Source organism: Cnephaeus nilssonii (genome assembly GCF_951640355.1).
Source record: "Cnephaeus nilssonii genome assembly, chromosome: X".
NCBI lineage: Eukaryota > Metazoa > Chordata > Mammalia > Chiroptera > Vespertilionidae > Cnephaeus > Cnephaeus nilssonii.
In genome coordinates this window covers 104064114-104082541 of record NC_137071.1, presented here as the reverse complement: position 1 = coordinate 104082541, position 18428 = coordinate 104064114, and the positions used below count along the sequence as shown (strand labels likewise).

At 45.7% G+C, this 18428-nt stretch overlaps 1 protein-coding gene across 5 annotated transcripts in view; it reads right to left on the bottom strand.

Moving 5' to 3' along the window:
- Positions 1-4923: 4923 nt before the first annotated feature.
- ARHGEF6 (Rac/Cdc42 guanine nucleotide exchange factor 6) overlaps positions 4924-18428 on the bottom strand; it is a 135463-nt gene continuing 121958 nt past the window's right edge. For all 5 annotated transcript variants that reach the window (XM_079765285.1, XM_079765286.1, XM_079765287.1 and 2 more), the window contains 3 exons: positions 16759-16858; positions 8350-8404; positions 4924-7202 (listed from right to left, as the gene is read on the bottom strand). In XM_079765285.1, coding sequence (XP_079621411.1) covers positions 7062-7202; positions 8350-8404; positions 16759-16858 — 296 coding nt within the window. In that variant the 3' untranslated portion in view covers positions 4924-7061. The remainder of the gene's footprint in view (positions 7203-8349; positions 8405-16758; positions 16859-18428) is intronic.

The window sequence follows — 18428 nt, the reverse complement described above, 5'->3', positions numbered from 1 at the left end:
GTAGTCAGTGCTGGGTCACAGCGCCCGCAGTGGTGGGCAGTCAGTGTTGGGTCTCCACAGCAACCCAGCACTGATTTCCGATCAGTTGAGCCTTTGGTCATTTTGGATGTTACGGACCCTGGGTTTTTATATTCTACCTAATAAAGAGGGAATATGCTAATTGACCATCATGCCCTCACAAAGATGGCAGTGCCCACAGCCAATAAGGAAGGAATATGCTAATTGCCTGCCATGCCCTCATAGATGGCGGCACCCAAAGCCACAAGATGATGTTGCCCAGTCCCCTCAGCCCTGCTGGGGCAGCAGGCACACAGCATGGCCGGGCCCACCCCCAGGTGGGTCCGGCCACTCCGCATGCCTGCCTGCAGAGTCCCCCAGTCCCCTCAGCCCTCCAGCTGCCCAGGGCCGGTCCGAGGTACAGGCAAGCCTCAGATGTCAGCTGCCCAGATGCTGCCCGAGGCTCAGGCAAGCCTCGGATGTCGGCTGCCCAGCTGCACAGGACCACCTGAGGCTCAGGTAACCAGGACTGACCAAGGCTTGCTCTGCCAGCAGTGGCAGCAGCAGAGATGTGATGGGGCATCACCTTCCCCTGATTGCCGGGTCACCTCCCGCCCCTGAGGGCTCCCAGACTGTGAGAGGGGGCAGGCTGGGCTGAGTGACCCCCACCCTTCCAGTGCATGAATTTTCATGCACCGGGCCTCTAGTATTAGGATAAGGGTTTAATCTCCAAAATTTATAGGGAACTCATACAATTTAACAAAAGAAAGATAAACAATCCAATCAAAAAATGGGTAAAGGACCTAAATAGTCACTTTTTGAAAGAGGACATACAGAAGGCCAAGAGACATATGAAAACATGCTCAAAGTCACTAATCATCTGAGAGATGCAAATCAAAATGACAAGGAGGTTCTATCTCACACCTGTCAGAATGGCTATCATCAAATCAATAAACAGAAAGTTCTGGAGAAGATGTTGAGAAAGAGGAACCCTCATGCACTGCTGGTAGGAATGTAAACTGGTGCAGCCATTGTGGAAAAACAGTATGGAGTTTCCTCAAAAATTTAAAAATGGAATTCCCATTTGACCCAGTGATCCCTCTTCTAGGGATATATCCCCAGAAACTAGAAACACCAATCAGAAAGGATATATGCACCCTTATGTTCATAGCAGCACAATTCACCACAGCTAAGATTTGGAAACAGCCCAAATGCCCATCAGCAGATGAGTGTATTAGAAAACTATGGTACATCTACACAATAAAATACCATGCTGCTGTAAAAAAGAAAGAACTCTTACCATTTGCAACAGCATAGATGGACCTGGAGAGCATTATGCTGAGTGAAATAAGCCAGTCATAGAAAGATAAATATCACATGATCTCACTCATTTATGGAATATAATGAACAACATAAACTGATGAACAAAAGTAGACCCAGAGACAGAGAAGCATCAAACAGACCATCAAACCTCAGAGGGAAGGCAGAGGAGGGTGGGGGATGGGGTAAAAGATCAACCAAAGGACCTGTATGCTTGCATATAAGCATAACCAATGGACACAGACAGTTGGGGTGTGAGGGCATGTGCTGGGGGGTGGGAAAAAATAGATCCAAAGACAGAGAAGCATTGAACAGACCGGCAAACCTCAAATAGAAGGCAGGGGAGAGGGGTAAGAGAGCAACCAAAGGACTTGTATGCATGCATATGAACATAACAAATGGACACAGACACAAGGGGGGTGAGGGCATGTGCTGGGGGGTGGGAGGGGCTGGGGAGAGGTCAATGGGGGAAAAAGAAGACATATTTAATCTACATATCCTATATAATATAAGCCTAATATGCTAAGTGTCCTGTTGTTTGGTCGTTCATTCAACCAATCATAGTGTAATATGTTAATGACTAGAGGCCCAGTGCACAAAATTCGTGCACGGGGGGGGGGGGGGGGGGCGGGGTTGTGTCCCTCAGCCCAGCCTGTACCTCTGCAATCTGGGACCCCTCAAGAGATGTTCAACTTTCCATTTAGGCCCTACCAGCATCGGGCCTAAACAGGCAGTCAAACATCCCTCTCACAATCCAGGACTGCTGGCTCCCAACCGCTTGCATGCCTTCTTGCCTGATTGCCCTTAACCACTTCTGCCTGCCAGCCTGATCACCCCCTAACCATTCCCTTGACAGCCTGATCGATGCCTAACTGCTCCCTGCTGGCCCGATTGCTTCTAACTGTCCTCCCCTGTAGGCCTGGTCACCCTTAACTCCCCTCCCCTGCTGACCCAGCCACCCCTAATCACCCTCCCTTGCCAGCCTGGTGGCCCCCAACTGCCCTCCCCTGCAGGCCTGGTCACCCCTAACTCCCCTCCCCTGCCAGCCTGGTCATCCCCAACTGCCCTCCCCTGCAGGCTTGGTCACCCCTAACTGCCCTCCCCTGCTGGCCCGGTTGCCCCCAACTGCCCGCCCCTGCAGGCCTGGCCCCCCCCCCAACTTCACTCCCCTTCAGGCCTGGTCGTCCCCAACTGCCCTTTCCTGCAGGCCTGGTCCCTTCTAAATGCCCTCCCCTGCAGGCCTAGGTCACCCACAACTGCTCTCCCCTGCCAGCCATCTTGTGGTGGCCATCTTGTGTCCACATGGGGGCAGCCATCTTTGACCACAATGGGACAGCCATCTTGTGTGTTGGAATGATGGTCCATTTGCATATTACTCTTTTATTAGATTGGATATGCTAAGGCCACTCAGCCACTCACTATGACATGCACTGATCACCAGGGGGCAGACATTTCAACCAGTAGGTTAGCTTGCTGCTGGGGTCTGGTTGATCGGGACTGAGCAAGATGGGCCGAACACACCCTGGAGCCCTCCCACAGTCTCTCCCAGGCTGGCCAACCTCCTGTGTCACTCCCTGGTCCCGATCGTGTACCAGTGGGGTCCCTTGGCCTGGCCTGCACCCTCTCACAACCCAGGACCCCTCAGGCGATGTCGGAAAGCCAGTTTCAGCCTGATCCCACAGGCCAGGCCGAGGAACCCCACTGGTGCATGAATTTGTGCACTGGGCCTCTAGTACTAGTATAAAAGGCTAATATGCTAAGTGTCCATCCTGGTGATGAAATCACATAGCAACGTCCAGCTTCCTCTCCCTAGTGACTAGCCTCCTTGGAGTTTCTGCAGCCCAGAAACACAACTTGCTTTATAGCCAGAGGGAATCATTTTACACTTTAACCAAATATCTGTGAAGCATTTTCCCATGCCTCATCTCATTTGATCCTCACAGAAGTCCTGGAGTAGGTAGATAGGAGACTCGGTGAAATCCTATTGTTTTTTCATTAACCGGAATATGGAGATTTAGAAAGCTTAGAAACTTGACCTGATTGAAAAGAAGTAAGAAATGGCGGATCTTGAAAATGACTTCATGTTTTCTCACTGCGCAGAATATAGTCAAACATTGCTGCAGTTAAATATTTTACCCTTTGTTCTCCCTGTGTGATCTAAAATAATAATCTGCTTCATGTTGATATTTACTGCTGTGTTGCTGACAATTACCTGAAAGAGAAGTTGGGGTGCTTCACTGGGCTGGAAAAAGTTTAGCTAAAGCAAAAAGCAGGTCTAATTAAGCAAGTTTACTTTATATATATAAAAGGTTAAGTTGACTCGTGCATGCGCCATATGTATAAAGCTCTCGCTGGTGCCAATCGCACGCGTTTCTATCTGTCATTGTCGATCATGAATTTAGCTGACACTTCTATTATAGAGAAAGGGCTAATAGAAATATTAAAATATTTCTTCTAATTAATTTCCTTTCAATGTGCACGAATTCATGCACTGGGCCACTATAGTTTAAATAATTTTAGAATTTTAAAAAATAAATATATATTTTTTAAAAATAGTGAATACCTCATAGGGTCATGTGGATTACATGAGCTTAAAACTATGTAAAACATTATGGGGCCTAACACAGAGGAGGTGCAATATTTTATCTATTGCCTCAGAATAAAAAAATAAACCTATGAAGATATCTCAAGCAGAAAAGTAATATGAGGTATCTACAAAACTATTGGCTACAGAAGTAGAAGTCAGGGGCCTGCCTTTGGATTAATGGCTTTAGGGTCATATCTTTGCAGTTGTGATCCAAATCTAGTTTAGGAAGCTGCTGCCACTTCTGTCATCAGCACTGCTGCCACTGGTTCCTCACCCAAAAACTGTGGATACACACACTGGAATGTAGAGTACATAAGCCACCAATATATCCTTGCAACTGCCTGCCAGCCAGCAAGCCCTAGGAAGATAGCCTCTGCTTAACTGAAGGCTTCCAAATATTGTGCAAAAGCATCTCATTGCCAGAACTGAAAATGTATCAGAACCCACATTGTATCCAGAATCCTAGCTGCAAGGGAGTCTTGGGTGTGTATTTTTTTTTTTAGCCTTGGGGGCAGGGGACATAAAAAGGTAGGAATGGATGCTGAGTAGAAACATAATATCCAGAGCATCTATCTTTAGATAAATATATCCTTCCTGACTCTTGATACCAACATTCCAACTATGGTCAAAATATAGGATATCACTGATTGGCAAAAATCCTACAAAATGCAAAGAGGGATGGGGATAAGACTAAAGATCAAGGAATAAGCTTGATCAGGAAAATGGATATTTTTCTAGTATTAGAATGCAAATGGTGAGAAATACAGACAGTTTATAGGTTCAGGCCAAAAGGAGAGGGTGAAGTTAAGGAAGGTTCTGTCTCAAGGCATGTATTATTTGTATAAAGTGGGAAGCAAATATCATATGCCCTGGAGGGGGGTGTCTGATGATAATGAAATACAAAAGAAAGTTGACATAGCATGAGAAATCTTTCTGCACACCAGCTAGCTAAATAAAGAAATGAATGAATGAATGAATAAAATTGATAAAACACAGCACTTATTTTATAAAGCATTGTTATTCTTATTTATTGAAAATGTCAATTTTAAAAGTTCAAAATAAAAAGTTAGAAAATTTGAGCCTGTGTAAGAAGGGACATGACAAGAGGAATTGAAAGGCCTCCAAGGGCAACAGTTTAATTACAGGGTAACAGGAACCCATTTATAGAGTATTGTAAACAACACAACTATGGAGACACTGCTCTCAGGTTAACATGGCTTCATTTCCTTTATATTATTGTTTAGTGTGTGAGCATGGACACCACTCTGCACAAGCTTCATTATCCAGACAACTGAGGGCCTCTCATCAGAAGGGCCAAGTCTCCAAAACATGCATTTATATATGTCACTCTAAAATAAAGACCTTTCAATATTTTAAGCTATACCTTATCAGCTAAAATATTTTTTAATCACAAAAATGTTTCCTATGCATATAGTTTGCACATTTATTGCAAGCCATTGACTAACCACAGACAGAGCAAATGCTAAGATCTGGGTTATTTTTAATTTTTAGGTGAAGAGTGGCATATCTAAACTGCTGTACTTAAAAACGGAACAACAGCCAATTCTTAGACATCTTCACTCTTCAGCTTCCAAAGACAGCTGTGTGTGGTTGGCTGATGTTCGACAACAGGAATAGTCTATTTCCTATGAATGGTTAATTTCTGCTGTGCAGAAAGCAGTCAACAGTCCCATACCATGCAGCTATCAGAACTTGATACCTCCAGTACTAGAAAGAAAAATGGTTTAGCAAGCTGAGAGGTTCAAGCTTCAAGTTTGGTTTCTAAACAATATTTGCAAAATCAATATTTATAGGCACCTTTCAAATGTATCTGGAAGACATCCTTTTGCCTCTTTTTCCAGTGATCTTCCCCACCTGGCCAAATTTCACCTCCTTGGGAGAAGTGATTTTCAATTGGGAGTAATTTGGGTATATGCTACTCTTCTGTGACCATCTTCTAAATCTGGTATGTCACAGCTCTAATTTCTGAGATACTTACTAAGGCAATTATTTGATTCCAGGAGAAACTTGAGTAAACTAGTTCATATAATCTGCTTCACTAGTAACCAACACACAGCTACTAGAGGGGCACTTCCCGCCCCCCTTGAATATACAAACTGGACTAACAGCACATTTCTACAAATAATGCTTAGAGGCTGATGAATATTAAGCTTCTCATAACATATATGGGAGACCAATAATGTGAATTAAAGCTGTCTGCTGGGATACAATATCTCCTCAATGGCAAATTGTTTAAAGATGAGAAGTTGCAATTTTAATATGCAATGTAGATACCTGCTCACAGTTGTTATTTTTTAAAAGTAAGCAAAGTACAAGCATACTACTTTACACACCACTTGGTATGGCTGGCTAAAATCACTGAGGAAATATAAAACTTACAATGAGGCAGAAGGGTAGGGAAAAATTCTATTATGTATTGGAGAAGAGGTGGTCAACTCCACTGCTGAAGGGAGGACTGTCCAGTGCAATTTGCTAATGGATTTTGTGTTGGCATGAATGACCCAACTGCTTTTGACCCACAGAGTTAAATGTTAACCAACACAAAAGGAATAAGGGTGCTACCATCTTCTTGGTCTTATAGACAACATCAGGTAGTAATAAAAAAAATGCATTGAGGGGTGGCAAATGATGGTCCAGGAAAGGCAGCTGGATCATTGGGCTAATGTGTTTGTCTTTCACTCTACTCTAGTCATAACTCAAAAAGCTTTATTGTCAGTAAATTTGGTACTGAGGGGCTTCCAGGTACAGGAAAGCATTGGGGGAAAAGTCAAATTCACCTTTAATAATCCATGGCTAGTAGCTTTGTGCTAGTAGCCAGCCCCAAAAGGGTAATTAATGGTTGTTAAAGAGGCACTATGAATTCAAGGCCATCAGAAGATCAATTAAGTCATTTGCCTACATTAGCTTTCCTTTTGTTATTGAATAGAAACAACACTGGGGAGACTTCTACCACCACCTCTTGCTTTTATCCCTGTCCGGAAAAATGTAACCAACCAACCAATAACCAAAAAAAAAGAGGAAAGGGGGCTGACTCAAATACAAAATAAAAACCAAGGATGTGAGCAAACAGCCAAATCATTCAGATGGACATTTCAAGATGCATGAAGGCACACTCTGCCCAGGTACACAGTGATGGTTATGGAAGAATGGAGGTCTTGTTACTGGAGTCAGCCCGAATACACTCATCAGTTTGCTTCAACAGCCTCCGAACCAGCTTTTCTAGGTCCCTTCTTGATTTCAATTCTTCTTCCAGGCATTGCTTCATTCTTTTATTCTCCTATGATGGGAAAAGACTTGATTACCAAACAAAGGGACCCCTTCTCAGGGCTCCTCCTGCTCATCCTCTTGGTGGCCTTCACTACTGACTATACTTTTCTTCCTCAAAATCCTTTCTCTCAGCTCCTAACATAAGGCAGCTTCTTGATTATCCTAGCTCTCTCTGACAAACCTTTTGAATTCTTCTTCCTTGAAATACAAGCATTCTCTAAGACTCTGTCCCTGGCACTCTGCTAATTCAATACTCTTTTCACTTGGTGTCTATTCTCTTTCAACTCAAGTATCTTTTAAGAGGCCTCCAAAATCTCTCTGGTACTTATTTCATCTCATCTCATGAGCACTAGGTCCACAGTCCCCAATGCCAACTTGATATTTCCCCCTAGATATGTTTCAAGCCCCTCAAACTCATTATGTCCTAAAGTGAACTCTATCTCCATCACCCCAAACTTCTCTTCCTTTTGTGGTTGCTGATCTCGATGAAGGGAATCACCATATCAAACTAGATACCAAGGTAATAAGCTTCATCCTCAATCCCTGGCTCTTTTTTAATCCCAAAATCACACCATCATTTTCCACAGGCTCTAACTTTGCAATGTGCCTTCCTTTACATTCATTTTCCTCCACTGTAGCCTCAGTAGCATTACCTCAGGTCAGAACTTCATCATGTCTCACCCTGAGTTTTGTAATAAGTCCTAAATGGTCTTTCAGAGTCTGGCCTCTCTTCCTTTCAACCCATCCTTTACCCTGTCACTAGGTACAGTCAATCCTCCAACTTAAGGAAGTGTGAAGATCATGGAGCACTGGATCACATCTGCACTGGAGCTCACAAATTATGATTTATAATTATGATTACATGCTCACAAATTACTTATCTTTTCTTAAATTCTGTTAACAAATATCAGGAAGCATGAAAGTTTTAAGTAAGTTTTGGACCCTATTGTAAATCACTAAATAGGTATAGAAGCAAGTCTCAGAAGTTTCTACCCAAGACCACATGGTAAAATCAACAAAACCCACCTTGATGACACAAGGAAAATAAAAATTCCCACCTCACCATTTTGTTCCTGGACCTTTCCTGAGGGCATCTACTGGTGTGTGACAAGGAAGATGGAGTTATGATCTGAGAAAAAAGACTTATATTTCATTACCTGTTTCAGTTCTTTCACCTCATCCTTCAAGGCATAAACAGTGTCAACGAGGCTCCTAGAACATAAAGTTCAGAGATTAATAGCTGGCACTGGAGTATTGTTAAGTAATACTTAACAAGAAAAGCAGCTTTATAGAAATACAGATCCTGAAAAACAGTGGATTTTCTACCTGATCGGAGAAGATACTGCTATTAATTGTCCTTGTGTTCCTCGTTGTTATGGGCTAACCACCATAGCCACGCATGCTCATGCAAACTCCATGTCATTGCACCTTTCCTATACTTCTCTCCTCCTTTGCCACTCACTTCCCAGCTTGAGTATTTACAAAAAAAGAACCTATGGATTATCATCAGGTTTTTTATTTCTCTTTTGGGGGCAGGAATAAACATCACCTAACATATAATAAGTATCACAGGGCCCTACCAATCCTACAATATCTGTGCTATAGCATTGTTTTTGTCACCTATATGACCCAACACGACCCTACAAGACACAAAAGCAGAAGCATTATTTCTAGAAGATCCCATCTACCTATATAAAAACCTAATATACAAATAGACCAAATGGCGAAACAACAGAACAACCAAACAACCAGTTGCTATGACATGTGCTGACCACCAGGGGGCATGCATGGAACATGGCAGGCGTCGGCCATGGCAGGATGGTGGAGCAGGTGAGCGGGTGCCAGACCAAGGTGGGGCACCGGTCGATGTCATTGGGATGAGCTTTCAGTGTTTACTGAAAATTCATGGCTCCCACATGTCGCGGTCCCTCCCAGCAGTTACACCTCCTGCTGGCACCGGCCCCGCTTGAATCCACTGCCAGTGCTGGAGCCACCACTCGCACCGCTGCTGGTACCGGCCCTGATCACTCAGCACCATCAGCGGGTGCAAGTGGCAGCTGCTGGCCTTAATCGTCCCTCAGGGCTTTTCTACCTCCTCTTGCTCTGGAGGGGTGACTGGGGCCAGCAGCCACCTCTTGCACCCACTGCCAGTGCTGGTCCTGATCGCTTGGCGTCGTCAGCAGGTGCAAGTGGTGGCTGCTGGCTCTGATTGCCCCTGAGGGCTTCTCCACCTCCTCCTGCTCCTGAGGGGTGATCAGGACCAGCAGCTGCCACTTGCACCTGCTGCTGGCGCTGGCCCTGCTCACACCCACTGCCGGTGCCAGAGCTGCTGCTGCACCTGCTGCTGTCACTGGCCCCAATTGCTCAGCGCCATCAGCGGGTGCAAGCAGTGGCTGCCAGCCCCAATCATCCCTGAGGGCTTTTCCACCTCCCTCTTCTCCTGAGGGGCAATCAGGACAGCAGCCACCACTCGCACTCACTGATGGTGCTGGCCCCGTTCGCACCCACTGCCAGCACTGGCCCAAATTTCTCTGCGCTGTCAGCAGGTGCGAGCAGGACTGGTGCCATCAGTGTGTGGGAGCAGTGGCAGCAGGAGAGGGGTTGCCAGCAGACAGGGGATGGGAGGCCAGGGTGGGAGGGGCCAGGCAGGGGCACGGAGGATGGGCTGAGACCCGCCCCTGTGCCCACCACAGCCTCGCAGCCCACAGTTCTTTTCAAGGTGCATGAATTTGTGCACTGGGCCCCTAGTATATTCCATGAAAGGATAAAGCACCCTAGCTGAGTTGTGAAGCAGTAATTTCTTCTCTGGCTCTTCCTGGACAAGGACTTTAGAGATCTGGGTTCCAGGTCTAATCTTACCACTTAGCAAACCATTAACCTTGGGTAACTAGTTCCTTCTCATTTTCTCTTGGTCTTTCTTCACATACAAAATGTGGATAATACCACATTCCACTGAAAACATGAAGTTTTAGGAGGGATTAATATAGCTATGATAATAATAATTATAGACCCTCCCTCCACCCAGTCATCAGGTGCAGGTGGGCCCCAAGTCTGAGATCCATCAACCTGGCAAACATTGCTCATCCCACCCTGGAGTCTCCCTGAGATGCTGCTGCACACAACTTGCACAATAGACCAAACATCTTTCACTAGCTGTTCCTCACAAATCGCTGGCCTCAGCCCACCCTGCAGATTTTAGCTAAAATCTATCAAAGGTCCACAAACACAAAAGAAGAAGCAGCTGGATTTGGCATGCCCTGTTCCTCTTGCTGAGCATGCCCAAGCCTGGCACTAGGAGCAGCCAGCCACTGTTCATAACATAGCTTCTCCCAGGCACCTCCACACCAAGGAAAGGAAGCTAACAACTGCAAATCACATTGTAGCTCCTACCAGGTGGCCACGAGCCAGGCACAGGCAGTGGCTGGCATTGATCTCCACTGGAGATCCACCTAAGAGGCCCCAGAATCAATACACCTAGTGGCCAGCTTCAAACCACACAAGGCTACCACCCAATTAGCTTAACAAATGACACACCCAAAGGGTGGATTTGGCAGGCACCAGAGCCATGATAAAGCAAACTCCACTCCATGAAGTCGGGCCCTAGACAACAGCTTATCCACTGCAGTCACGGCTAGTCCTCTCAGCAAGTTAGCCTCAAGATCAATTCCACCCACTGATGCACTATCAACAATCAAGGCTGAACTATAACCAAAGGCCTCACACGACCTGTATAAGGGACACCCTTGGAGTATCTAGCTCAGGTGACCAGGGAGACTGTACCACTGGACCCTACAGGACACCTACTATATAAGGACACTCTGCCAAGACTGGAAGGCATAACAAATCCACCATTTAATAAACGGAAAATAACACATGGAGGCAGCCAAAAAGAGGAGACAATAAAACATGTCACAAATGAAATAACAGAACTCCAGAAAAAGCACTAAACAAAATGGAGAAAGCATAATACCAGATACAGTGTTCAAAACATCGATTATAAGGATGCTCAATGAACTTAGGGAAAGAGTAAATGAACTTAGTGAGAACTTACAAAAAGAAACAGAAACCATTAAAAAGAACCAGTCAGAAATAAAGAGTACAATAACTGAAATGAAGATTACATTAAATGGGAATAAAATAACACGTGAAATGGAATCAACAATAGATTAGATGAAGCAGAGGATCAAATCAGTGATTTGGAAGACAAGGTAGCAGAAAACCTAATTGGAACAGCAAAAATAAAAATATTAAAAAATATGAGAATTGTTTAAGGGACCTCTGGGATAAAATCAATTGTCAACATTTGCAACATAGGGGAACCAGAAGGAGAAGAGGGAGAGCAAGTGATTGAAATCCTATTTGAAGAAATAATGATGGAAAACTTCCTTCCCTAAATTGGTGACAGACATGAAAGTCCAAGAATCACAGAGAGTCCAAAACAAGATGAACCCAAATAGGCCAATACCAAGACACATCCTAATATATAAAAAGCCAGGGGCCGGCAAGCCCGAAACAGCTGGAAGGATGACCAAACACAGGCTGCATGGGGCGACAAGGCCAGCAGGGGGGTTAGTGAGGGACAACCAAATGACTGAGCAGCAGGCTGCGTGGGGCAACCAGGCCGGCAGGGGGGGGGGCAGTTGTGGGCAACCAGGCTGGTGGGGGGGGAAGTTGGGGGCAACCAGGCCAGCAGGGGGGCAGTAAGGGATGACCAGGCCAGTGGGGGGGGGCAGTAAGGGGTGACCAGGCCATCGGGGGTGGCAGTTGGGGGCAACCAGGCCAGCAGAGGGGGGCAGTTGGGGGCAACCAGGCTGGCAGGGGGGGGCAGTTAGGGGCAATCAGGCAGGCAGGCAGGTGAGCAGTTAAGAGCCAGCGGTCCCGGATTGTGAGAGGAATCCTGGATTGGAGAGGGTGTAGGCTGGGCTGAGGGGACCCCCCCATGCACAAATTTCGTGCACCGGGCCTCTAGTCTCTATATATAAAAGCCCAGAATCCAACCAGCAGAACGACCAGAATGACCAGAATGACCGGTCGCTATGACGCCCACTGTGGCAAGCGAACTGGCCAGATGTGGGGGTGGGGCTGGCTGGGCAACCCCCCCATGGCCCCTCCCTCCAGCTGGCCCCACCCCTGATTGCCCCATACTGCAATAGGGGGCAGGGCTGCTTGGCCAACCTCCTGCAGCCCCTCCCCCACCTGGCCCCACCCCTGATCGGCCCCCACACCCTGATCTGGGGCAGGGCCGGCCGGCTAACCACCTGTGGCCCCTCTCCCCAGCCAGCTCCACCCCCCAATCAGTTTCCCCACTCTGATCCGGGGCAGGGCTGGCTGGCTAACCACCCATGGCCCCTCCCTCAGGCCACTGGCCCCTGGTCGGTCCCCCACCCCATTCTGGGGCAGGACCAGCCAGCCCACCACCCAAAGCCCTTCCCCATGGCTAGCCCCACACTGGATCAGCCCCCACCACCCTGATCAGCCCACAGCCCCACCCCCAGCCAGCTCTGCCCCTGATCGCCCCCCCACCAATCAGGGGTGGGGCCAGCCGGCCCACCATCCACAGCCCCTCCCCACCTGCATTGGCCTCCCAACCCCAATCAGGAGTGGGGCTCACTGGCCAACCTCCCACCATCTCCTCCTCCTGACAGGCCTATCCCTGATCCGCCATAATTGGGGCCGGGCTGGCCGGACCCCACCCATGCACAAATTCGTGTACTGGGTCTCTAGTTTCTATTTAAGGGGCATTTCACACAAACTGCACTTCAGGGAGAAGCCTGCACTAAGTTGCCTGCTTCTGCATTGAACTGCCTTCCTTCATGGTGTTTCTTCAATCTGAGCCAGCCCTTATAAAGTAGTTCCTGGAATCCTATTTCAACCAATAGGACTGAGGCTTTCCCCGTATAATAGGAGTTATGCAGCTATATTTCCATCAGTATCTTCACTAAAAAAACAGAGTGTCTCCATTCTGACCAACCAGAATAGTGCCTTTTGGACTAACCAAACTGTGAAGATTTGGAGTCCTCATTTGCATGAAGACAAACCAATCAGGGACCAGAGGCAGGGACTTCTGTCTATATGAATCAGCTCCCCTCTGGCTCAGAGAGTGCACTTTCCCTTTCCACCAAAGATGAAACATAAAAGGTGTCTTACTGGAGCAGAGCACAACTGTCTATCTGGAGAGAGGCTTGGCTCCAGGCTGCCTGGCCCCATTGCTGGCTCACCCTAGTGCTTCACAGCTGGGCTGTTTCACAGTCGTGCTGCTTCATAACTGAGCTATAACACGTTTGAGCTGTTTTCACTGAATAAAGTTTCCTTCTTCATTATACCCCAAAGTGGGAATTCCTGATGGTGTTGAATTGATGCCAACAACCATCAGTTTATGAAATGATTCAGATGATTGAATAAAGAAATGGTACATATACAATGGAATATTACTTGGCCATAAAACACAGATGGTTCCCTAAAGCGCAGGATAGGGAACCATCTATATAAAGAACTCATACGACTTAACACCAAAAAAACTAACAAACCAATTAAAAAATGAGCAGAGGACATGAATAGACATTTCTCCAAAGACAACATACAAATGGCCAATAGATATATGAAAAGATGCTGAATGTCACTAATCATCAGAGAAATACAAATTAAAACCACAATGAGATATACCTGAAACTAATGGTAAATAATACTGAATATAAACTAGAATTGAAAAATTAAATTTAAAAAACATACTGAGATATCACCTCACACCTGTCAGAAGGGCTATCACCAATAAGTCAATAAACAACAAGTGTTGGTGGGATTGCAAATTGGTACAACCAGTATGGAAAAGAGTGTGGAGGTTCTTTGAAAAATTAAAACTAGAACTACCATATGGCTCAGCAATCCCACTTCTGGGTATTTATCTAAAGAAATCCAAATCACTATTATGAAAAGAGATATGCATCCCTATGCTCACCGCAGCATTATTTAAAATAGCCAAGACATGGAAGCAACCTAAATATCCATCAATAGACGACTGAATAAAGAAGTGGTACATATACAATGGAATATTACTTGGCCATAAAACAAATGAAATCTTATCATTTGTGACAACATAGATGGACTTATAGGGTATTATTCTAAGTGAAATAAGTCAGATAAAGAGAAATACCATATAATTTCACTTATATATGGAATACAAAATACAAAATAAACAAACAAAATAGAAACAAATTCACAAATACAGAGAATAAACTTATGGTTGATAGATAGGAGGGGTGTTGGGGACTGGGTGAAAAAGGTGAAAAGGTTAAGAAGTATAAATTGGCAGGTACAAAATAGTCCCAAGTCCCAGGAATGTAAAGCACAGCATAGGGAATCTTCTCTAATAAAATGGTAATATGCAAATTAACCATCACTCCGCTACATAAGACACGCCCACCAGCCAAGCCACGCCCACCAGCCAATCAGGGCGAGTATGCAAATTAACCCTATCCAAGATGGCTACAGCCACAGAGAGCAAGGTTTCCCAGGTAACAGAGCAAGCCAAGCTTTCCATAGCCGTTGCAGGCCTAAGCCTCCACTCAAGCTACAATTTTTCAATTATAGAAGGTAAACAAATTCAAACAAATGGCGGCAGAATGGAGCTTGAGAGAGCAGGCCAGGGTTGCCGGCGGCAACAGGGGAAGCAAAGCTTTCCGCACACCCTGGCCGGGCTCACCCGCTTAAGGCTACAAAGTTTCAATTGTAGAAGGTGAATTAACTGCCACAAAAATGGCTGCCGCCCGGAGGGAGCAGCAGGCTTGGCTCTGCTCCAGGCTACAAAGTTTCAATTGTAGAAGGAAAATAAATTCCAGATACCAGGGCCTCCGCTTAGGTTGCCAGGGGGCGTGGCCGGCCTGCAAACCACCACAGGCCCCTCGCTCAGGCCGCCCCATGCCCCAAGGGAATCCCACCCTGATCCTGGACACCCTTCAGGGCAACCAGCTGGCCCCCACCCGTGCACCAGGCCTCTATCCTATCTAATAAAAGAGTAATATGCAGGTTGATCATCACTGCAACACACAATATAGCTGCCCCCATGTGGTCAAAGATCCTGCCCCCATGTGGACACAAGATGGCCACCACAAGATGGCCAGCAGGAGAGGGCAGTTGGGAGGCACCCAGCCTGCAAGGGAGGGCAGTTGGAGGTGATCAACCCTGCAGGAGAGGGCAGTTAGGGGTGACCAGGCTGGCAGAGGAGGGAAGTTGGGGGCAAACAGGCTGGCAGGGGAGCAGTTAAGCATCAACCAGGCTGGCAGGCAGAAGCAGTTAGGGGCAATCAGGAAGGCAGGCAGGCAAGCAGTTGGGAGGCAGCAGTCCTGGATTGTGAGAGGGATGTCCCAGATTGGAGAGGGTACAGGCTGGGCTGAGGGACAACCCCTCACCGTGCACGAATTTCGTGCACCGGGCTTCTAGTATAGTAAATAATATTGTAATAACTATGTATGGTGCCAGGTGGGTACTAGATTTATTGAGGATCATTTCATAAATTATATGCATCTAACCATTATGCTATACTCATGGAACTAATATAATATTGAATGTCAGCTGTAATAATTTATAAAAATTTAAATAACATAATTATAGTATAATCATTTATATTGAGTGATTACCATGTGCTAACCTTTATACACACTTATTATTCCATTTAAGCTCACAACAACCTGGAAAGTATTAACTACCATACCCATTTTAAAGATGAGGAAATTGAGGCACAGATAGATGAAGGAACTTGCCCCAGGTCACACAGCCAGCAAGTAGTAGAATTTGGAGTTGAACCAGGGTTGTTCTTCTCATAAGCCCAAGTGTTTTACCACTTGGCCGTATCACTCCTCTGTACACCAGATGGAAAAGTGTTGTACACTGATGACGCCCAGCACTTTGAAATATGCTGTCTGCTGCAAATTTTGGCTTGATTTCAGAAATGACTCAAGTTTAAACAAATGAATTATTTTGCTACTTTGTGTTTATTTTATGAGCCATAAGTTATTTAAGCTGATTTTCCCCCATTAGGCCACCCTCACTACTGTGCAAAGGTAGGCCAGGGACATAATCACCCTGAACCTCAGTTTCCTCATCTGTAAAAGTGGTGAAAAAAATGCTTATCTCACTGATTGCTATAGGATTTTAAATGAGGTCATGTTGGTGAAAGTCCAGTGCTTGACTCAATAAATGTGAGAAGCATCCCTCTAGGCAGGGAAATTGATGCCATGGCCTTCCCAGGTGCCTCCTACATCCATGTAGAGTGATATTCATATGTATCCTGAAGCACCTTACTGTATGGGGGAGTGGGCTCCAGGGGCAGCCACCATGAAGAGAATTCTGCCCCCTGTGTCTCTCCTTCCCCCTTCCCTTTGCTGGGGGATAACCTTCCCAAGGCTCCCAACTGCATGATCAGCAAAGAGGGTCACAGTCTCAGACAAGAAGGGACAGTCTTTCAGTGTAGGCTTTGCAAGAGGCACATTGCCCTGCCAGAATCGTCTTTCCAGCCCCTAGACCAGTGATGGCGAACCTATGACACGCGTGTCAGCACTGACTCTACTCACTTTTCTTCAATGATGGTCTGACCGTTGCTTCTGGTTTCTTCAATGATGAGTTTCTCTTCCTCGGGGAGTAAGACTTGTGGAACTGAATCTTTGCGAGAACCTACAAATAAGGGTTGCAAGAAGGTGGAGAGGGAAGAGTTCTTAGTGAGAACTATTTTTAAGTGTCAGTTCCTTTCTCCTATTGTTATTGAAGGGTCTTTATTAATAGCATGTTATAACCTTGCACCCAGACAGTCACCCAACATTAATGACTAAATCTTCCTGACCTGAGAAAATTCTAAATGACCAAATATATTAATTAAATCTTGGGGAAGAGAGAATTATGTGAAAGGGCCACTGTGATACCTGTATTCACGACCCCATCTTTTCCTGTTTTTCCTCTTCCACAGCAAAAATTTGACCAGTGATCATTTGTCTGTGCACATCTCCAGAAAATAGCACACCACATCCTATGCTATGGCATTATATAATTTTAGTAATTTAGAATAACACTACACTGTGACACAACATGCTTAAAGGGCCTCAGAAATATCACTCACTCCCATTTGTTCTCTTTGAAGTCCTATAAGGTAGGGTAGGGTCAGGAAAGACCATTTTTGGTCAAGGGTAGAGCCAGAGTTGGGAGATTATCATTTCAGCAGCAAAGATGCAGGTATCCTCACTTCTTTCTGCTCAGACTGTCTATAAGATTTGGGATAGAAGAGGTGGCAGAACAGACATAGGACCTAATCAAACAGCTCTCTTGCACATCCAATCTCCCCCTTATTTCTGGATCCTTCCTCCTGAAGCTTGAGCCCTTAATCTCGAGTCTCCTTGAGTCACTGGTTTCCTATCTTCTAAACCAAGCTCCTTCGTGTAGTGAACACTCACTGCTTTCACTTGACCACCTCCCCTTTCCTGAGGTGGATATGTTTCTACCTCATAGCACTTCGTAGGTACTTAATAAATGGATAGCAGACTGACTGACCAACAGACTGAATGCAGCAAGAAATAATAACAATCAGTTTTAGAGAAACAGGACTTCTGGCTGGAGCGGGATAAAAGGTAGTAGTCACCATGATGCTAAAAGGCTTACTGTGTGACAAGAACTGCACTATACACTTTCCACATGTAAAAGGCAGGTTGCGGAGGGGCAAAATGTGATTCTTTAGGTCAGAGCACCTGCCAGTACCTCCAAATATGTCTATCAACTCTATTGATGTGAAGAGGGGTGGTGGGAAGAGGAGAGGATGTCAGATTTTGCATGAAGGATGTTGCTTCTGGTGTCTCCTTGTACCCTTCTCATTTCTACTTTTCACAATAAAAACTGCTCTCACTTCCCTTTTCTGGCTCTTCAAAACTTGTTAGCAGAGCTGGGTATGCCCAAAGCCACAGCCAGGTTTTGCCTGTGAAGCAGAAGTTGTGACAGTCCCCTCTTCATGATCAAATGTGCCAACTTCCACATTGAACATTTTCCTTATGACAGTCTTAGAGACAGTCACTTCAAAAGCATATGTCAAGGCAGTCCACCTAAGCGATCCCCTCCCACACTCGAGATGTGTCAATGGCTGTCCAAAATGGAGCATGATGGAGAATTCATTTCTTACACAGATACCAAATCCCAAAATAACCTATCCTGAGACATGATTGATGTGACCTGGCTTTTTAAAAAGCAAAAAGATGAATCAGAA